Source organism: Empidonax traillii, unplaced genomic scaffold (genome assembly GCF_003031625.1).
Source record: "Empidonax traillii isolate 1590-97213 ecotype Southwest subspecies unplaced genomic scaffold, ASM303162v1 scaffold22:size5013007, whole genome shotgun sequence".
Classification (NCBI taxonomy): Eukaryota; Metazoa; Chordata; class Aves; order Passeriformes; family Tyrannidae; genus Empidonax; species Empidonax traillii.
In genome coordinates, this window is record NW_020955215.1 from 1,876,508 (window position 1) to 1,898,153 (window position 21,646).

The 21,646-nt window shown below is 59.1% G+C and overlaps 1 protein-coding gene across 1 annotated transcript; it reads left to right on the top strand.

Moving 5' to 3' along the window:
- Nucleotides 1–912: 912 nt before the first annotated feature.
- On the top strand, nt 913–11,737 carry ARHGEF37 (Rho guanine nucleotide exchange factor 37). Its single transcript, XM_027901739.1, has 13 exons — nt 913–1,083; nt 3,328–3,545; nt 3,959–4,082; nt 4,493–4,640; nt 5,448–5,647; nt 6,197–6,327; nt 6,875–6,979; nt 7,618–7,728; nt 8,468–8,797; nt 9,710–9,838; nt 10,205–10,400; nt 10,845–11,017; nt 11,366–11,737. Exons 2-13 carry the CDS (start codon nt 3,342–3,344, stop codon nt 11,573–11,575), a joined length of 2,061 nt encoding a protein of 686 aa, XP_027757540.1. The 5' UTR covers nt 913–1,083; nt 3,328–3,341; the 3' UTR covers nt 11,576–11,737.
- Nucleotides 11,738–21,646: the final 9,909 nt, after the last annotated feature.

The window sequence follows — 21,646 nt, forward strand, 5'->3', positions numbered from 1 at the left end:
CAGCACAGGATAGGAGCCAGTGGAGCAGGTGCATGTGGGTCCCCATGCTGCTCTGCCCAACCCATATCAAAAATGGTCCCAGAAAGGGACCCAGAGGGAAGGGCTGGAGGTGCCAGACAGCTTGTCCTGGTCCATGGGGAGTTTTGGATCTAGACATAGGTGCTGCCTGTGATCTGCATGAGCCACGGAAGGACTCAGAGTCCTTTTTAACGTGATGCTTTTTCCACACTGTGGGTCAGCCTGGAAAAACCCAGGTGCTGCCATCCCCTCCCTGTGGTTGGGGAGAATCTGAGCTCCCAACACAGCAGTTGGCTTAAGGAACAGCCTCACTTCTCAATAGCTTGTTTATGAGCTTGTAAACACCTCACCAGCATAAAAACAACTTCATGCCAAGTAGCCACTGGCTCCCAGTGCCCTAATCCTGGCAACCACTTCCTCGGTTATATTTTCATTTCTGTTTTCTCTGCCCCCTTTTCCGCGGCTGAGCAGCTGCTGAGCAATGGCAGAGCAGTGGCCGGGGGGCACCATGGCATCAACGCGGGGTGCACACCGGAGCTGCAGCAAGGCCATGGAGACAGCGGAGACCTGTCCTTGCTATTTATGGCAGGGGTGAGGCAGTGTGTCCGCTGCTCTCCAGCCGCAGCTGCTACCAGGGCACCGCGGTTTGAGGATGGACCAGGGGGTATAGGGGCCAATACAGAGCCGGGCCCGGCGGTGGGGGGGGGGTCGGCTGCTGTTGCAGAAAGGAGCCCCCCCGCCGCTGTCCCGGTGCCGGCGGGGGCGGTGCGCTCCGGGGCAGCCGCTGCCAGCCGGGCCGGCCGCCAACCCCCCCGCCCGGCCGGGCGTGCGCAGGGGCCGCCTCGCTGAGCCTCCCTCCGACCGGCTGCGGCTGCCGGGGCCGGGATCGGCGGGGCCGGCACCCCCCGGCCGCGATCACCCTCTGCTCGGGATCACCCCCCGCTCGGGATCGCCCCGTACCGCGGACCCCGCCCGGTGCCAGCCCGGCTGCGGCTGCGGTGTCACCGCCCGCAGCGGAGCGACAGCGACAGCGGCCGCGGCCGGGCACGGCGACCTGCGCCGCAGGTGAGAGCCGGGGCCTGGGGGTTCGGGGCGCGGAGGGGAGGCCGGGGCTGCGCGGGGAGCGAGGGTGGCACCCCCGGGGATCGGTGGGACCTGTGGGCCCGGAGCTGGGCATCCCTGCGCGCGGGGCTTGGGGCGGGCCGGGGGGCGGCCGTGTCTGCGTTACGGACTGGGGTGCCCGGAGCCCCCTAGATAGAAACAGGGATGCTGGGAGCACCCTGGTTACAAACAGGGATGATGGGAGCCCTTTCGTTACAGACGGGGATGCCCGGAGCGCTCTGGTTAGAAACAGGGATGCCGGGAGTCCCCTGGTTACATACAAACAGGGATGCTGGGAGGCCTCTGGTTACAGACAAACAGGGATGCTGGGAGCCCCCTGGTTACAAACAGGGATGCTGGGAGTCCCCTGGTTGCAGACAGGGGTGCTCAGAGCGCCCCCCGTTTCGGACAGAGATGCTGGGAACCCCCTTCGTTACGGACAGGGATGCTGGGAGCCGCCGAGGCGGCAGTGACAGCTCAAATGCGGGCAGCTGCCTAGGAGGAAGGGCTAGGGAAGCGAAAGCAGCTCCTACGCTCTCCAGCTGCTCTAACGCTGACCAGAAATGCTGCGTTGTAGTTTTGCACAGTTCCCTTGTCCCTCCGATGCTGCTGCAGGAATCAATGCTGGCATGCCCTCAGCTGCAGGACATCCCTCCAGGGCTTCGGGGGGTGTGTCAGGTCAGGGCTTTCCACCTGCCTCCACTACAGCCCTTCCTCTGAGCAAGGGTTTTGCCCAGGCAGAGGACACTGAGCGTGTCCAACAGTCCTTGATGGAAATCCTTCTGCCTGGACACCTCGGAAGTATCCAGAGAAGTGTCTCCTACTCCCCATGTGCTGTAGCAGCCAGTGCCACGCCACAGGGAGGGGAGGCAGCCAAGTCACAGAGGGCAGGGATGACAGCTGGCAGGGTGACGTACCCCCATCAGGCAGGTGGAGGTCCAGTGCCTTCTCACTCATGTTTGCTTGCTGTGCCAAGCCCAGCTCTCCTCCAGCACAGCAGTGGGCATACGCCAGGGGGGGACATTCGCCCTGCTTATTAGCTGGACTCTCCCCAGCAGAGGCTTGGGCTGTCCTGCTCCCACTGCAAGCCTCTGGGGCTACAGCTTCCAAAGTGGGCACCGGCTTGTTGCAGTCTGGCTGTGGAGGTTGGCACTGGCTGGGCAGGCGGTGGAGAGCAGGGACAGAGCTGCCCTTCCTGTGCTGCTGCTTGTGCCATCTTGCTTTTACCCTGCCAAGCCACCTCTGCCTTGCCTTTGCTCTTCACCTCCTCCACAGGCAGGTGGAAAGTCTGGCAGAATTCCTTCCCCTGGCTGGGGTCTGGATCCAGCCAAGCTGTGCACTGTGCTGGTGTGGGCCGTGCCACATCCTTCTCCCTCAAGGCCTCCTGCCAGGAATCAAGCACTATCTGTGATGCTTTGGGAGCTGCTCCATCCTGCTCGGTATCAGTTAGAGCAGAGCATGTTTCCTGAGAAGAAAACAGTCATGAATCAGCTCTGATTTTCCACACTCTCAGCAGGCAGAGACAAGGCAGTGCCCCGTGCCGGGCAGAGCATAGGCATTGCATACCAGGGGCTGCCAGTGCATCTGGCAGAGGCGTCAGCAGCTTTGCCCACTTCTCCCCCCGTCCCAGTGGCTTTTAAACCCGCTCTCGCTGTCACAGAAACATCTCTTGTTCAAGCACTGAAGAAACACTCTTTGTACTTTAACAGAGCCCTTAAACACAAGGCAAGGTGCCAGGCGCCGACAGCCAGGGCAGGGAGGGAACAACTGGCCCTGGCAGGAAGGAGCTGGAGCGGAGGTGGCAAACTCCACTCTGCCCTCGAGGACAGCCCCAGCACAGTCCCAGAGCTGGGTGGGAGCTGCCAGGCCCCTGCCTGGAGGCCCCCTTGCCCGTCTCCTGGCCCTGCACGTGGTCCCTGGAGTTTGGGCATGTGTGTGTGTGTGTGCACGTGGCAAGTCCCTGCCTGCCACACGTGGGTGTCTGCCCACGGCAGCCAGACTGTTCCTGCCTTGCAGCACTTCATAGTTTTATGGTTTTGGAGTGTCATCCATGCCTTGCTTGTAAATGCAGAGAGATTGGGTCCCTGGGGATATGCTGCGTGGTGCCCCTGGCACAGGGGAGGGAACGCAGCCGCTGCTCTGGGTTGGGCACCAGAGCACCAGTCTGCCCTTGTCACAGCCTGTCCCTACCCCCTGCCACCCCTGCAGAGTGCCCTGCTGAGATGGCGAGTGCCAGTGGGGTGGAGCCCGATGCCGAGGATGCAGAGGAGGCTGAAGAGGCCATCTACGAGGAGGTGCTGCCCTGCGACAGGACGGAGCTGAGCCAGCGGCTGGCCGTGGAGGAGCTCATCACCACCGAGGCCAGCTACGTCCACAACATCCAGCTCTGTGTGTCGGACATCCGGGCACACCTCCAGAAGAAGCAGGTGACATGGGGCACATCCCCCCACCCAGGGGCTGGGCACTGTGGGGTGAATCTGTCAAGAGCTGAGAGATGCCCAAATCCCTGCAGGGAGGTTGTCTTGTGCTCACCTTCCACCTTCCTGCCTGGGCTCCCCCTGACCAGCCAAGGTCTGGGGTTGGATTGGCATTGGGTCTGACCCAGTACAGCCATCCTGCAGCTTTAACCCTGTGCCTGTAACATGAAAAGACCTCATTGCCCCACTTGGGAGCTCAGGCAGGTCTCACCATTCCCAAAACCTCCTGAAACAGAGCATCGCTCCAGTTCCTTGGGTGTCACATGGGGCAGATGAGTCTCAAGGGGGCGTGAGTGCCTCTGGAACACACAGCCCAGCTCTGATGTGTTTGGCTTAGCCTGGGGCATCTTTGTTCCCTTCAGCTGCCTGATCTGGACCTGGAAGGGCTCTTCTCTAACACCGACGACATCCTCCATGTCTCCAGACGGTTTCTGAAGGGCCTTGAGGCCACGGCCACCCAGGGGCAGGAGCAGCTGCTCTGCATCAGTAAGTGGTGCACTGCCAATAGCTGACCTGTGCCCACCCATGTGTTTGCTGGTGCTGGCAGTGCCACCACCCAGCTCTGGGCATGTGGAGATTCCATCCCCATCCCACCTGCCCTGACACCTCCCCTGGCTCTGGGAAGTGCTGCTGCCAGCACATCGGTGTCCTCAGGGAGCCTGCCCCACGGGGGCAAGGCAGACCTGCCCAGCCTGCAGACAGTGGAGGGGGAAGAGCATCAGGCCCAGCTTAGCGGAGGTGCCTGGGTGCAGAGCACTGCCCTGGCACCCTAGGCTGTCACTGCTCTGCTGGCTTCACCCTTCCAGCAGGCTGGGGAAAAAAACCCACTCTCTGAGGGGTTTTCTCTGAGGCCATAGGAAAGGACCAAACTTTCCAGCCTCAATCTCCTTCCCCAGGCACCCTGTTCCACGAGTTCAAGGAAGAGATGGAGACTGTGTACAAGATCTACTGTGCCAGCTATGACCATGCCCTCCAGCTGGTGGAGAGCTACCGCAAGGACCCCAGGCTGCAGGAGGAGATCTTGGACACCCTGAATGCAACAGTGTAGGTACCTGCTGCTGAGGCTACCACCTTCCTCTCCCTGTTTTACCTCCTGGCTTTGCCCTTCTCTTCTCTGGACAAGCTGCCTGTATGGGTATGTGTCACCAGGCTGGGTGTAATATCATGGCCACTACCTTTGTGGCATTTCCTGGTGTAATCCCTGGCAGCCCATCCTGGATCCCTGGGGCCACTTGCCAAAGGGCCACTACAGTTGGTGATTTTTTATGGTGGACCCCAAAATAAAGGATGGGTGTCACGGACAGCTGCTGCCTCCCCCACTGTGCCCCACGAAGGGCACATGTTCCCCAGCTTGACCAGAGAGACAGGCTGCCCTGGAGGACCTTCCAAACACCCCCTGAACTATCAGGTGGGTCACAAATGCTGTCAGAGCCAGGAGATGTAGGAGTGGCAGTGGAGGAGCTCCTGGGGTTTGCTGCTTAGAGCACAGGTGATGTGATTCCTGAATGAGATATGCCTTGCCTTTGGGTCGAAGGGGAGTCTTGCCTGCACTTTGCTCACCCTCTCCCTCCCCACTGCCCACAGAGCAAGCCCAGATCCTGTGTCTCATAGCTAGACAAGCACAGTTCTGTTCAGGGAGGCAGGGTGCCCACGTGGGGCTGGCACTGCCCTCAGGGCTGGCAGGGACAGCAGTGGTCCCGCAGCTGGAAGGGAGCAAGGGTTCACAGCCAGAAATCCCCCATGACTTCTGGGCTGCTGTCTCCCCAAAACTCTTGCAGAGAAGCTGGCAGGAGCAGCGGGGCGGGAAGGCAGCTCTCCACACCACCCTTGAGCAATTCCCCTCTCCGTCAGGCCTCACACAGGCGCATCAGACCTCAGCTTCTTCCTGGTGATGCCAGTGCAGAGGGTCACCAAATACCCACTGCTGCTGGGGAAGATCCTGGAGAACACGCCGGCCAGTGACAGCGCCCACCCGGCCCTGCAGGCAGCTGTTCGTGCCATGGCCCAAGTCAACGCCAACATCAACGAGTACAAACGGCGCAGAGAAGTAGGTGAGCGGTCGGGGGTCTCGCTGCAGGCAGGGGGCACAGCCCCTGGGAACCCCCAGCCCAACCCCAGTTGTCTCCCCTTGGCGTTGCATGAATTCCCACTTCAATCAGTTCAAAGCTCTCCTGCTCTCCACCCATCCTGCCTGCTGGAGCCACAGACCCTGTGCAGGCAGCTCCTGGAACTGCTCTGGTCCTGTAAATGCCACTCTGGGCAAGACCTGAAGGCTGCAGGAGCAGAGTGGCATGGGCAGGGTGGGGGGGCTGAGGATAAAACCAGTCTGTCTGCATTCCTGGGTCTGGGGAACTGAAAAGAACACTCCTGCCCTTGGGACAGGAGAAATCAGTCTCCCCACAGATGGGAGCTTGGCTTCTTTTTGGTTTTCCTAGTACTTTCCTTCTTTGATGTGGGTTGTGCTTATCCTGTTGATCAGCCCCAGCCCCTGTGCTGTTCACCTCCGTTGCCTTCTCAGGCTGCTGAAGATGTTGCCATGAAGTCTCCTCTTCTGATCTTTTCCCCCCCCCCCCACCTTATGTCCCCCCCACCTGAGGCAGCAACCAAATACAACAAGGCCGAGCACCTGACGCTGCGGGACCGCCTGGCGCGCCTCAACACCCACTCCATCGCCAAGAAGACCACGCGGCTGAGCCGGCTCCTCATGCACGAGGCCGGTATCGTGGCCAAGGTGGGCAGCCCATGCCCCTCTGCCTGCACTCAGGGACCTGCTGCCTCTCCTCAGGCCATTTCTGGGGCTTTCTGCTCCTCCCGAGGTGCCTCCCCCAAGGAATGGGGAGAGTGGGGCCAGGGTGGGGTGGCTGATGCTGACACAGGGGCCATAGTCCCATTGTGGAACAGCCCAAGGATGCCTCCTGGTCGGTCTTCCACCCCAAAGACCAGCAGGGCAGGAGGGATGCAGGGACACACTTCACTCCCTGCCTCGGAGCATTGCAGGGCAGAACTTTGGCCCCCAAATGGACCTACAGGATCCTTGAACATCCCAGCAAAGGCAAAGACACCTTACTGTGTTCCCCAGCACCATGACCACACCAAAAGCCTTGTTGCTGCCTGCACCCTAAGCAACCCATGTCTTGGTCCCTCTCCAGATTGCTGGAGCCCCTCAGAGTCTCCCCTGCCTGTCCCCAGCCCTGTGAGCTTCAGGCAAGTGCCTGGCTGCTGTCTTAGCCCCCAGCAATGGGGACCTGGCTGGTGATTAGCTACCTCTTGCCTTGCAGACAGAGGACAAGGAGTACGATGACCTGGAAGAGAAATTCCAGTGTGTGGTGTCCAGTGTGGTCACCCTGAAGGAGAACGTAGCATCCTACCTGAGCAATTTAGAGGTAAAACCTTGACAACCAGCAAGGAGTTGGCTCCATTGAGGCTTCAGGACCTGTTCCTTGGGATTGTAGAACACTTAGGAAAGCAATAGCTGCTGGGGGTGTTCAGGGATTTGCAGCTCAGCTAAAGTGTCCTGTTGTGTCAGGGAGTTGCACAACATCCAAGGATTGCTCAGGTCCAGGGGAGCTTAAACCAAAGCTGAGGCTTTGACAACACAGTCTGAGCGGGTGTCATTTGAGAATAATCTGTCCTTAAACTTATCATTATTTCAAGGTCTTAAGTGACTGAAAAGGCCAAATGTTGTTCAGCCTGGGGATTCTTGCTTTAATAACAGATGTAAGGCAGAAATGTCTCCAGGTTAGTTCTGAAAACAAATTTCCCTTTTGAAATCACCTGGGTCAGCAGCTACTGTGATATTCTCCTAGAAATCCCTTGGGGCATCTGAGGGAAATGAAAGTATGAGTGATGGCAAAACATGCAATCCCCAGACAGCATTATCAGGAAAGCCTCAGGAAATGACAGAGGGTTCAGAAAGCGGCAGTTCATTGGCTGGAAAGACCTTGTCATAAAAGTATTGAGAAGGACTCCCCGTATAGGATTGGGCAGGAGGTAAGGGAGTCTGATGCTTTCTCCCTTTCAGGCATTCCTGTTGCCCACCCCACACCAGCGTGACCTGCAGATGGATGAAGGACCTGCCCAGCAGTATCGGCACTTGGCAGAATGCCTCCAGTACACTGTTTTCCCAGAGTTTGTGAGTGCTCCTTCCCTGCACATCTCCCTCGGCCAAGCATTGCTCTCCAACCTTCTGCCAGGGCACAGTAGGGGGCTGGCTGCTCCCACAGGGCAGGGCAGGCAGGAGCTGAGAGGGACCCCAGAGCAGAGTCCTCACAGTCCCCTGAGGCCTCAAATTTGCAGCAGAGCCAGGAGCAAGTAACAGGATCCATCAGCAGTCCCAGACACATGAAGCGAGGAACCAGCTTCAGGGTCCATCCAGGAGAGAAGGGAGGGCCTGAGCAGAGTCACAACTACAACACAGCTCCAGAGCCCATCCAGGGCTGGAGACAATCTGCACCGTCTGTCTGATGGGTGCATCCAGGAGCTGGGCTACCTACAGCAGAGATCCAAGGAAACAGAAACCAGCACACCCACAATAACACTCAGGCATGGGCAGAAGGCCCTTAAATGGGCTGTGGGCAGGAGTGTGGGAGGAGCCCGGGTGAAACTGGTCTGGGCCATTAAGGGGTCCCACCTGGTCATTTGCATGGAGCACAAGATTGGAATTGTGGCAGGTGTGACTGCTCTCTACCAAGGGTTTGCTTTGCTTGGCATCCTCTGTGCCTTCAGGAAAAGATGCCTGAGATGCTTCCCACTCCACACAAAGCCCCTCAGCGGTCCCCAAGCCTTTTACCCTCCATAAGACAGTGCCCCATGCAGGCAGCTGGTCCTGTCTGGGGGGCTCACGTGGGGATTTGTGTTCTCTCACCTCACAGAAGCAAAGGCTGGACAGGCTGGTCTGCCAGCCCCTCAGCAGCCTCTCAGACATGCTGGTGGGGCCACAGCAGCTGGTCAAGAAGCGCCTGGACAAGCTGCTGGACTATGAGGAGATCCAGGAGCGGAAGAGCGAGGTGGGCAGTGTGACGTATGACGAGGAGGCAGCCATGAACACCTACCTCGCCATCAATGACCTGCTCGTGGCGGAGCTCCCGCAGTTCAACCAGGTGGCTGTGCAGCTCCTGAGGCAGATCCTGTGCTCCTTCAGTGCCCTGCAGCGGGACTTGGCTGCCCAGGTCCTGCAACGGGCAGACAAGGAGCTGGAGCAGGTGAGCGTGTGTGCCCAAACAGGCACATGAGCTGAGCCAGACCTTCTGCAGGCTTGGGCCATCTCAGACACCCGGGCTCTGAAGGTTTGCTGTGGCCCAAGCCCACCCTTACAGACACACAACTCCCTGTCTAGGATTTGTAAGCAATCTCTCCTCCTCCCTGCCTGGGGAAAGGCAAATTTTCTCTTCTGCACTGCCAGAAAACTGTCCTGCTTTCTCTTTGCAGACGCTACTGGTAATTTATTGATGTGCTGCTGCCTCAGAGATCAGTGTTAACTTTGAGCTCCTGAGAGCTCTGTGCCAGGAAGGCAAGGAGGAGAAAGGCAGCTCCTGGCCTGAGGAACAAGTACCCCTCAACACCCATCACCTGGGAGATGTCTCCCAGAACTGCTCCCTGTGGTACTCTTGAGCCTGATGGAAATGTGGAGGGTCAGGGCATTTGAAAGCCCTGGGGCAGAGCATGGCTCTGGACTGATCCATGATCAGGATGAGAACAAGGTGCAGCACTGCTCATACCTAGTCAGGAGGGTGGGTTACCCTTGCTCAGTCCAGGCTGCATATGCTGCAGACCTGGAGCTACCTGGAGTTTACCCTGGAGCTACACCTACCTGTCTCCCTTTATAGTCAGTTGGGACAGGCTGTGAGCTCAGGGCTGGACAGCAGGAGTGAGGGACTGCTCTGGTTGGCTGGATACAGCCCAAGAACCTCACGTGTGATAGTCCTGCCCAGAGAAAGTGGCTCACAGACAGAGAGGAGCAGCTTTGATCATAGATTCAAGGTGCATCTTTAGTGGCCGGGTCTATTCTCTTGCTTTCTCACCCCTTTTCTTCTTGCTCCTTTTCTTCTGATCCTACCCTACTCAGCTCTTCCTCTCCCCCGGGCCCTCTCTGATCTCAGAGTTTGTCTCCACAGATGCCCCATGGCCACATGCCTCTGCCCAGTTTCTGGAAGGTGGTGGAGGACACCTTGCAGCAGTCATATGCTCAGATCCGGACCTTCTGCCAGACCTTTGAGACCGTCACACCGAGCCCTGTGACACAGGTAGGGGTTGGGAAGGGGATGTGTCTGGCCAGCTGGGTAAAGAGATAGGACTGTGGCTTCCCAGTGCAGGACATCCCCTTGGCAGGGAGGTTGGCTCAGAAAGTGACCCAGAGGGTTGCCATGGCCACAGTATTTCCCTCTCACAGCAGCTGGCTGGAAATAACCAGGGAACAAGCAGCTCAGCAATTCTGGTTCTGGGCACTCATCTCCAAACCATGGGGTAGAGCAGATAGTGTGAAGGAGGTTAGGGATCCTCTAACCTCTCACTGGGATGTGATCCTGCAGAAGGGAGGGCATGTGTACATAGAGGGCCTCAGTCTCCTGTGTATTTCATCTAATGCTTCCATGTCTCCTGCTCCCCACCAGCCTCTGAACCCTGCTGAGGAGCGGAAGGTCCTTTCCCTTGTGAGCAAGCATGGCCCAGACAAACTTTACCAAGTGACGAGCAACATCAGCGGCAGCAAAGACTTGGACCTGACCTTGCTGAGGGGACAGATTGTAGCTCTGCTGCAAAGTGCCGACACGAAGGGGAACACGAGCAGATGGCTGGTGGATGCTGGAGGTACCGTGAGTACGATGGGCAGCCTCCCCCTGCCTTGGCACCAGGGTCAGGAACCAAACCCACACCACTTCCTCATCCTGGATGAAACAGTGGACCATGGCCTCTTGGGTCCTCCCTTCCAGGCTTTGTTCAGCCCAAACCCACCTCAGCTTTGCCAGCTGCAGCCGTCACCATTAGCTGTGAGGTTCAGGCTTCCCGATTCATTCCCTGAGGGAAGACTCATGAAGCGTTGTGGCTGAGAAAGGAGAATCCACGCACAGAGAAACACATGGAATTCCTTTTTTTGTGGGAGGGGGTTTCTGCTGGATATCTCTTAGACTTCTTTGAGCAGGGCTGCTGTACCAAGCCAAGCAACAGCCGAAGTGTCATTTCTCTCTCCTCCAACCAGTCCTACATGTGTCAGGCAGTAGGGCCCCGTGACCCATGTGTGTCCGTGTCCTCCAGGTCCCCGAGGGTTTGTGCCTGCTGCAAAGCTCCAGCCGTATTCCCTGGTACAAAGCCAGCAGCCCCAGATGGAGTTGCTAACCCCAGAGAGTGGCACAGAGAGAAGGCGACATTCCTATGCATTACCAGAAGCCCCCAAGCCCCAGGTGGCCACCTTCACCCCATCATTCCAGGTAAGAGTGGGGGACACCCCAGAGCCATTCCTAGCAATGCCACCAGCTCTGTGCTAGTTCTTGTGTGGGTGGGAAGGTGGACCTGCTTTTCCAGCACACACATGGTCATACCTGTGCAGCCACCTGCCCAGCAGGGAGTGTCACACCCCTGTCTGAGTGCCACATGAGGCTGATATTCTCCTTGCTGGCACCAGGGTGGACAGAACAAGAGAACTGTGCTTGGTGGTCCCTAGTGTCCCTCCATCCGTGTTACTGCTGCACTACCCTCTCAGAATGTCATGTGTGTCCATCTCCCTTTGACTCTCATGTCCATCAGGGGCTTCCTCCCTCCTTCCCTGCCTTTCCCAGGTGGTCGCCGGCTTCTCCTTCGCAGCCAGGAGTCCACAGGAGGTGAATCTCCAGGCAGGGCAGCCCGTGGTGGTGCTGGAGCCTCACGACAAGAAGGGGAGCAAGGAGTGGAGCCTGGTGGAGGTGAACGGCCAGAGGGGCTACGTGCCCTCCAGCTACCTGGTGACCATCCCCGTGCAGGAGCCCTTGGGCTGGAGCTTGCCCGTGTGAGCACGGCCAGCCCACACCCAAGGGCACAGCTTCATCAGATGGGAGCAGTCGGCTTGGCACCGGAGGACTCTGCACGGGAGATGCTGGAGGGAGGCAGCCCCGGGCTGGGAAGGTGGCGGGAGGCACCTGGCAGAATATGGCCCCGGGGGACAGGGCCGCGAGGATGGCGCTGGGGAGGCACTTTTCGGTGGGAGGCGTGAGGGTGCCGTGTCCCACGTGTGTGCTTGCAACACACAACACAACGCGGAGCAGCACGGAGTGTGTGAGAGCAGGTGGCTGCAGTTATCCAAGCATTTGCTGAAATCCATGTCAGTGACAAATGTGTCCCAGGGGACGATGAGGCAGCATTGTTCCCAGCTGGATCAGGACTGAGTGGCAAAGGTGCAGCGCTGCAGAGGGGCCCTGGGTCAGGCACGGGGCACCTGGGGAACTGGGCAACTGGGCACCTGGGGAACTGGGCACCTGGGGAACTGGGCAACTGGGGAACTGGGCAACTGGGGCAGGGCCGGCCTGGGCCGGCAGCGCCGCGCGGAGCGGCCACCAGAGGGAGCCCCGAACCAGCGCCCAGTGCTCGCCCGGCGCGTACTGGGAGCACTGGTGCAGGGGCCGTGGGGTGCGGGGGCACAGCCCGGCGAGGTGTGCACCCCGACCCGCCCGGTGTGGGACAGGGATCCCGGCTCACAAGGCTCCCTGAGCGCCCCGTCCCCCCTGAGACCCGCACAGATCCCCCGCGGGCTGTGGGTGCCGTGGAAGAGGTTTTTGGGAGGGTCAGTAAGTGAGGTCGGTAGGTCCCTGACCTAAGGCTCGGTCTGAGGATGGAGATAGCACTCCCTCCTTGCCCTCCTGCCACTCCTGAAGCGCCCCAGCTCCGTGCCTCAGTTTCCCCGTGGTTGTGCTGGCACTGTTTGGAGATACTGCCGGGGCTGAGGGTTGGCAGCCGTGCCCACGGCAGCCCTGCCATGGTGTCAGAGGGCAGTTCAGGAGCCCCCAGGGGGGACTGGAACCGCGGGAGAGCTCAGCCCACGGGACCACGCTGCCCACCCCTCGCCCACCACGGTCAGTGCAGGCACCCGCCGATGCGGCAGCCTGGCGTCGTCCCGGCTGCCCTGGGCATCCGCATCAAAGGTGCGGTGTCCCGGCTGGCGAGCGCCGGCACGCCGGGCCCCGTGCCCTGCCCGGCGGGGAGGCAGCACGCCCGGCCACCCACAGGCTCCCCGGGGGATGTGGGGGTTGCGTGTGGGTTCCCACAGTGCCGGCTGGTCAGGGGGGCAAAGGTGGCATGTCCTCACCCAGGCCTTGTGCCGTGTGGGGAGGGATGGGGTGGGTGCCAGGCAGGCAGGGACAGGCCCCAGACACTGCTCTGTGCATCCCACTTGTTCATCTGTGTGCAGAACTCTGGAGAGTTCACTCTCCATTATAGCTGCAGGGTCCTGAGGTGCTATTTGTGGGGAGGCTGGGGCAGCTGCCTCTGCCCAGGTGCCATTGAAAGCCCCGAGCAAATGCTCACCCACACGAAACCTTGCAGGGGACAGCAGTGGGGGAGTTGGGGATGTTGCCTGGGGATGCTCCCAGCCTGGGGAAAGGCCGATGTGTTCTTTGGGATGGCAGAAGAGGCAGGCAGAGGGGATGAGGGTCACTGTGCATGGGCTGTGTGTCTGAGCCTTAACTGCCCACAGAGCTCACACCTCCAGCTTGCTGCTGATGGCTCCTCTGGATTTTTCCGTTCCTAATCAAACCACATCAGGTCAGATTTCCCTCCCCAGTCACCTTCCTGCCAGCTCAGTGGGGTGCAATTGCAGTCAGCCCTGCACCAGCACAGGCAATGGCAGGAGTCAGCGGCTCGAACAGGTCCTGCTCCACAGCCTGGGAGTGCCCAGGACCCTTCAGAGGGTTAAAGGTGACAGTGGGACAAGGACTGCTGAGAGAGTACTGCTGCCTGGGCACTGATCTGCCCACTGGAAGGAGATCTGGGGAAGGCAGGACTTGATAGCCAGTTGAGTTTTGCCTGTCACTCACCAGACTCTGGATTTCACATGCTCTGAAACAACAGCTCTCCTTTCTGTCCCTCCAGCCACTGCCGGTGCTGCCTGTGTGTCTGTCAGTGTGGGTTGGGAGGAGTTCTTTGCCCAGCCTGCAGCCAGCACAGGGGCTGCAGGATGTAGGGAGGTGTCCCAGATCCCTGCTGCCTCTCCTGGGTCCCCACTCAACCCATCTACTCAAGCCCATCTCCCAGCACTTGCCAGGCTGACAGGCTTGCCAGGCAAGGTGGAAACAGCCCCTGTGCATCCCACCAGCAGATGTACAGGAGTCACCCTCCAGTGCTCTGCAGGTGACTCTACACTGGGGACATGCTACTTGTGTCAGGCAGCAGCTGCCTGTCCTCTGTCCCTTGTCGGATAAGGCGGTTGTGCTCCAAGCCAGGTGCAGCACAAGCACCAAGAGGGTCCTTGGTAAGATGCTGAGCCAGCCAGCATCAGCACCCTGCCCAGCAGCAGTGGGACTGGTGTCCTGCCTGCCCCAAAGTCCTGGTGGCGGATGGTCCCAGCTAGGAAGAGGGAAATCAGCTCATGTGGCTTCTCTGGTCTTGGGATCCGAAGGGGTGAGCTGGACTCTGCAGTTCCCAGCAGCCCTGCTGCCAGCCTAGACGGCCATGGGACCTTCCCCATGTCCTCAGGACGTGGCCTAGTACTTGACTGCAGAATGCACGTTCCAACACCTCTCACTTCTCTCACGATTTCACACAAACTCATTGCACTGCTGCCGCCCCGAGTCCGGAAGCGCCCTCTTGGAATCACCGGTGGGTACAGGGCTCTTCCAGCCTAAAAATGACGGGGGATAAAGGGCACAAGTGTGCCTTTAAATAGCCCGTCAAGGACAGGCTCTCCCAGGAGGAATGCTCTGGCTGGCCCGGTGGAACATGCCTGTGGCCAGGGGCATGGGGTGACAGCTGGGCAGGGATGGCTGCTCACCCGGTCAGGTCAAGGTTAGGCATCGCCCCGGCCGGGCGCCACGGTGCCGTGGTTTGGCACCACAGAGGCAGAGTCGTGCAAGGGGGAGGGAAACACATGCCAGGCCGGGGTTTTGCTGTGCCCGGGGCTGATCTGTGAGGTGGCAGCAGAGCCAGGCAGGCACTGCTGCCTGCAACCTGCCCGCCAGCCTGCGAGGAATTTGGCACCAGCACAGCCTGGCTGCCAGAGCAGCCTCTGTGGCAGCTCCGGTTGTCCAGGAGTGCCTGTTGCACTCCTGTCGGCGCTGATTCATATCCTGGACGTGCAGGCATTTGGACAGCATCCACCCGCAGGGTGTGACAGCGCACCGCCGTGTCCCCAGGGCATGGGGCGCCAGCCCGGCCGCGTGCCGGAGAGCAGCACGGTGGCAGCTCAGAGCCTGCTCTCCCCTGCTTTGTGGGGCATGCTGGCCTCTGGGGACACGGGGTGGGAGACCACAAAGCACATCTCCAGGTGGAGACAGCTGGATTGCAGGAGGATGGCTGTGCCCAGGTGCCGATGTGCCCAATGGCTCTGCTGGGGCACCCAGGAAGCAGAGGGGTGCGAGAGGAAAAAGCAGCTGCCAGGGAAGCCCCAAGCCCAGGCTCCCAAACCAGGACCATCCCCTCACCAGGGCAGTGCAGAACAGGAGTAGGGGAGCAACAGGGCTGTGAAGGGCAGGGAAGGAGAGGAGAGGGGGGACCCAGGAGAGCAGGTGGCTGCCCTGGGCTGAAGGGCACAGCCAGCCCAAGCGGGGCTGTGATTGCAGGCATGGAGCTGGAGTTCACCACCCCTCTGTGAGGCTGAGGTGGCTCTGATCAGAGCCTGCCTATGCTGCACTGTTCCCAGGCCCAGAAGGAGCAGCCCTTGCCCCCAGCAGCCCTCGCTGGCCACTCGTGCACCAACCATGACCAGCATGGCCTGAGGGAGGGCTGAGCCCCGCGGAGAGTGGCCCTGGGGCTGCGAAGCAGGAGTGGAGGTGTGAGCAGCAGTGTTCGCTCCAGGCTGGTGCAGCTGGCACCTGAATTGTCTAATAAAGTGTGAAATTGCTTTCATGCTCTGCTACCTTTGCTGAGATGGACCATCATTACGGCCCCCCCTTCCCAGCCCACAGCCGGCTGCTGCCGATGTCCTGCTGTCGCGGCGCTGCCAGATGAGCCCCGGGCTGGAGCTGTGCCTGGCACAGCCCCGCAGGAGCCCTGTGCCGGGGCTTGTGGTAGCACCTCTGTCCCCTCCCCTCCCTCTCAGCCCCTCCACCGTGCCCACCCCATGTAAAAGCACAATCTGCTGCCGCTGCATCACTCTGGATGGGAACAGATCTCTGCTGATCTAAAGTGGGAGGGACTGCCCTCCCACTTCCTTACCCCTATCAGATGCCCTCGGGGTGCGGGGATCAGTTCAGGTTCGAGCCCTGCACTGGGGCTGTACCGCTGCCAAAGTCCTGCCCTTGCCCATCAGATACAGCCCTCGAGGAGATAGGGCTCCATCCGGAGATAGGGCACCTGGAGATAGGGCACCCGGAGCCACCCCGGACCCTCGCTGAGGCAGCAGAGAGCTCCCACCTTGGCAGGGACAGAGGGGCAGCCTGGTTCCCCCTCACCGGTGGGTGACTAATTGCTGCTGAACCACCTGGATGTGCACAGAAACTGTTCTGCAGCTCTAATAACAATAATCAATCATCCTGCTCTGGGCAGGGGTTGTGGGAGGTTTTCCAGGGCTGGGGAGCTGGCGGGGCTGGCGGGGGGATTGTGGTGCCAGTGATGGGGCTCCTCTGAGGGGACACAGAAGTCTCAGCTCTGGTGGTGGCTGGGAGGGTAATCCATACCCAGGTACACCCTGCAAGGGGAAGTGCCAGTTCCTAGTGCTGGTGCTCCTGGGTCTGTGCAAGCTGTGATTTTGGAGGGAAGACCAGCTGGGAGCCCAGCTTGGGCATGGGGCACAGGTTGCTCCCTGCTCCAGAGCATCCTGCAAGTTCCTGTGCCAAAGGGGCAGACATGAGTGCCATGGAGCTGCTGAGTGAGACCAGTCTGGGATTTCTGCAGGGATCAAGATACTTTGCCCCAGGGAAACCATGCCACGTTTTCCCAGCCACTGATAAAGTTAAACCCTTGATCTGGTTAAAGATTTAGCCCACAAGACAAAGCCTGGGTAGGACAGCAATGCTTTTAGTGCCACCGGCTTTGTGACACTTACCCAGGGGTCTGGCCCCACTGCCTCCCACCTGTGACTTAGCTTGGCTGTTGGAGCACATTCCTGCAGCCAAACCCCCGCTATCAGATCACATTCCCAGAGCCAGACCCCACTATTAGAGCATATCCTGGCAACCGGACCCCACTGTCAGAGCACATCCTGGCAGGCAGGCCCCACTATCCCTGGGCTGCATCCAGGCTCCTGCATGAGGAATGGAGCTGGAGCATCCCCAGAGGCTGAGCTGAGGCCGGGCAGGCAGATGGCACATGGCCAGGGAGAGGAGCATCCCGCCTGGAGCTGTCCTTTCTCTGGTGTAACCTTATAACCCACGTTCCGCTGCCGCCTGCCCTGGCCACAGTGCCACCCAACTGGGGGAGGCTTCACGCCTTTGGGAAGCCAGCTGGGTCCTGACATGAGTCAGCTAGAACAGCCAGGCAACACTATCCATCTCAAATAGCTCACTCAGTCCCTGCCCCCTGCCCCTGCCCCACCGTGACCTGGGGGACCACAGGCAGGATCTCAAGCTGGTGGTCCTGAGGCGATGCAGCCTTTCCCCTGGGGCTTCCTTGGCCCCATGGCACAAGGGCTTCATCTGCTGTGGCAGCAAAAGGCAGATCTCTGAGGGCTTGTCTTGTTCCCAAGGTCACTTTGCTGGCTGGAGAGCACTTCGGGGCTTTCCAGAGGTCACAGGAGGTAAGGAATGAGTGTGGTGGGGGGGGTGGTGCCTTCCCTCAGCCTTCCCTCCAGCCCCTGTGACAGCTGCCCTGTCCTGTTGTCCAGCCTGGCAAAGGGGATAGATATCAATGGCCACAGCTCTCCTCAAATGGGTCACCAGCTCAGAGCAAAGAGTCATTCCAAAGCCCTCTCCTCACACCAGGCACGTGAGGTAGAAAGGCTGCCTCGTTCCCACCACACATCCCCACTGCTAGAGCCATCCCATAGAATCACAGAGTCCTAGAATGGCCTGGGTTGGAAGGGACCTTACAGATCATTTACTTCCAACCCTCTGCCAGGATCAGAGACACCTTCCACCAGACCAGGTTACTCCAAGCCCCATCTAACCTGGCCTTGGACACTTCCAGGGATGGGGTAGCCACAGCTTCTCTGGGCAACCTGTGCCAGTGCCTCACCACCCTCACAGGGAAGAATTTCTATTTAATAGGTAATCTAACTCTACTCTCTTTCAGTTTGAAACCGTTCCCCCTTGTCCTGTCTCTACTGGAGAAAACCAGTCACTGGGAGCAACCAGGCGAGTGCACTCTAATCCAGCAGCATTCCCAAGCCCTCCTTCATTAGCATTCCTCCTCTCCCAGCCTGCACAGCCTGTTCCCAACGCCCCTAGTGTTAATTGAATTACTTCCCCCAGAACTGCCAATGCTTTAGGGACTCGGAGCATCTGCATACACCACGGGCAGCCTGCTCCGTGCCGGCTCAGCCCTTCCCGTGGGATGAGCCAGCTGCGGGGAAGAAAAACAGATCCAGCAGTGGCAGGTCCAGGTTGATGTGAAGGTGCAAATGGTTCCACTGAAAAGACTCACGGAATGAAGGGAATGGAGTCGAAGTGCAAATTAGGAGCCCCAAGGCTTGTGGGACACCCCTGGTAATGTCTGTAAGCATCCAGAGGGGCTGGAAAATACTCTGCTGCCGCTCAAGCCCTCGCTGTGCCTGCTGCCGGGCAGTCTGTGCAGTTATCAAGCCATCAACCCAAGGCTGCTCTTGTGGGTCTAAAATTTGCCTTCTTTGGGCTGCACCCGACTTTAGGTACAAGCTGCAGATGCGAAGTCTTTTGTGTGCCTGCTGCATCCTGGCTGGGATTTACCTAACACAGCCCTGGGGAGGAACGGCTGGGCGGGGATGGAGGGGGAAAGGGAGGGAGGCTGCCTGGTGTTTGTTTTTACTAATGAAGCCCCATAATCAAATCATTTCAATTTTAATTGTAAAGCCAGCAGGCAGATTTCTGTCTCCAGATGGGACGTGATAGGAATAGTGGAAGGCTGGGCACGTTCTCCTGCTCACCTTAATACTTGGAGCAAGGCAGATGGGAGCAGTGCTGGGGAAGCTCCCGGCCTGCCTGGGAAGGGCTTGGACCCCCAGGACGAGGATTTGAGGTGGGATCAGACCCAAAGCTTCTTCTGTTTCTTTGGCCCAGGAAAGCTAACCCCATGGAGGATGTGCTTCACCATACCTAGATCTGAGCAGGGGAGGCAGGAGTCCTTTTCCCTGCTTTTTATCTCCCAGCTCTGCCAGGATACGTGAAATCTATTTGTGGCTCCCACTTGCTGTCTCATTTTTTGGGTGCTTGGACTTTGGGAAAAGAGAAAATAAAGAAACTGGGTCATTTTCTATTTATTTGGAATAGCTGAGATGTTAACCCTCCAGATGCAGAGAGCTCTGCTCACATCTCTGTGGGACTGACAAACTCGGAAGCAAGGGATGGGCAGAGGAGAAACCTTTCGCCCTTCTTTAGTCTGAGGGGAACTGGGTGCAGGGGGGTCGGGATTGCCCTCCCAATCTAAACCAGTTCACTCAGCCAAAACACATCTGTTTGTTTCTCATGATGGAGAAATGGAGTCAGGAGGGGCTCGGTTGCTCTGGGACTGATTAATTCCTCCAGGCTGGGGGCATTCCCAGTGTCTACCAGACCTCAGCAGTCACCCAGGGGCAAGGGGTGGGCATAGAGGTTTCAGCTGGGGGTGTTGGGAAGGGGAATGTCTCCCATCCTCCCCATCAGAGAGGTTTGTTCCTCCCAGAACGAGACGAGGTAAGGGGGGTACAGCATGATCCGGGCAGGTCACACCAAGTATAGAATACCTTGTGCTTCTGTGCCTTCACCACAGCCATAAAGGGGCAGAGCCCATCTCTTATCAGGGGTGGCTGCTGCTGCTGCTTTCACCACCCCGAGCTGCTGCCCTCCCTGTGCCCACGGTCCCGCTCCCAGAGTTGACAGCATTTCTGGAATCTCCTGGAAGGGATCCAGGTGGGGGACGCCAGGCACCGAGCAGCCACCACCAGCATCCCTCTGGCTGGGCCTCTTCGCTCTTTTCAGCTCTCCTTTTTCGTGCCTGAGTCATCAGGGACAAGAGCATCAAATCAGAAATAAAGTCATGAACTCGCTAAGCAAATACAGATGAAAACCTCACTTTATTTTTTGAAATCAGAGCCCTGGCTCCTGGGGGCTTTACATGGCACCTCTCCTCCGCCAGCCTTCCCTCGGCCAGGTTTGTTCCAGCCCCACACACATCCTGGGGTGAGGAGAGGAGGGAGACACAGACATTCATCCCACAGGGCTTGGCATGGCCCCCAGCAGCCCAGACACTTGCCATCGGTCTGGGAGTCCTGCTGGGATGCGGTAGCCCTGTGCCTGGTGCTGATGGGCTCCAGTTACAAGAACTGGGCACGTCCAGCGGGGAGAGACGTGTCTCTCCATCCCCCTGTGGCACCCATCCCTGCTGCCAGCACAGCACCCTGTGCCCAGGGCTCGGCACATCCCTGGAGCTCGTGCCTCCCACGTGGCTGCGGCTGGCGCATCCCCATCCCAGCCAATCCACGATTTCTCTCTTCTCCCACTTTTTCTTTTTTTTTATCCACCACGTACAAATGGGAATTAAATTGAGGCCACTAAACTCATTTGCGCTCGCAGCCGTAATGGGGCTGCAGGCAGCATTTCTCCACCAGCTCTTCAGAGCAGCTGCCAATCTCTACCTGGGAGCTGCCATGTGCTGGCTCCTGCTGCCAGGCCCGGCGTGTCGCTGCCTGCTCGTGGCTGGGCCCCCACGGCAAGGCAGTGCTGGGGTTAAACGCAACCAGACCTAAACATGTGCGAGAGCAATTTCTTCCTCATGTGAGCTGTGCTTGGGGCCAAAAGGCTCCGCTGAGCTCCTGCTTGGGCTCTTGTGGCTACAACTGGCCTGAAGCCCCATCCCACTGGGTTCTCCCTGTGTCTCGGGGTGCACGCCAGCCTGTGCCCCTGCCCCGGGGAGTTCTCCCACTGAAGCCGTGTGGTGAGGTGCTGGAGACAGGCTGGGCGGCCACCCCCACAGCACAGCTCAGCCTCAGGAGGCCAGGCACCATCACGAGGAAATGGGAATGAGCTGGAGCCAGGGAGGCAGCTGTGGGGCACTGGGAACTGGTGGGGGTGCCAGTAAGCATGGGGTTCTGGGGGAGAGCACGTGGGTGACCCTACACGACCCCCTGCACCGGAGCAGGGAGGAGGCACCTTGAGGGCTGAAGCCCTGGTGGATGCAGACCCCCAGCTGCTGCCCCACCAAAGCTTGCTGTTTATTTTTGTCAGGCAGGAGGAGAAGGAGGAGGAGGAAGGATGCTGGTCATGGGTGAACTTGCCGGAAGACCTGCTCCCACACCACCCAGGGAAAAAGTCCCTGAAAGTGCCTGTGGACAGCAAAGGAGGGCAGACATGAGTGTGCTGGGAGGGAACAGCTGCTGGGAATTTAAATGACTGCCCGTGAATGCTGGTTTTGTTTTGTCCCAGCCATGGCTGTGCTCTGCTTCGGCCAGGCAGCATTCAAATCCCATCGCTCATGGGGCTCTGCGGATAAAGCTGGTTTGGAACCCAAGTTTGAGAGGAGCCCTGTCCCTGCCCAGCAGAGAAACAAGGCTAGCCAGCCAGAGCAGGCAGAGTCACAGCAGTAGGGATGTGCAGGGGTTGGGATGGGCTCTTCCTGGGGCCTCCAGTCAAGCTTTGTTCCCATCTGCCAAAAGGAAGCGCGATGGAAAGAGAAGAGATGCTCAGGAAATGAGTGAAGTGTGCTTCCTGCTTGCTTCCTGCTCCCCCTGCCTGATGGGACACTGCTGTGGGAACAGAGGCAGACTTTTCCATGGACTGCCTCGGGATGAAGATCCCAGCCAGCTTGGGATACGGAATGCTGCCCCTTGA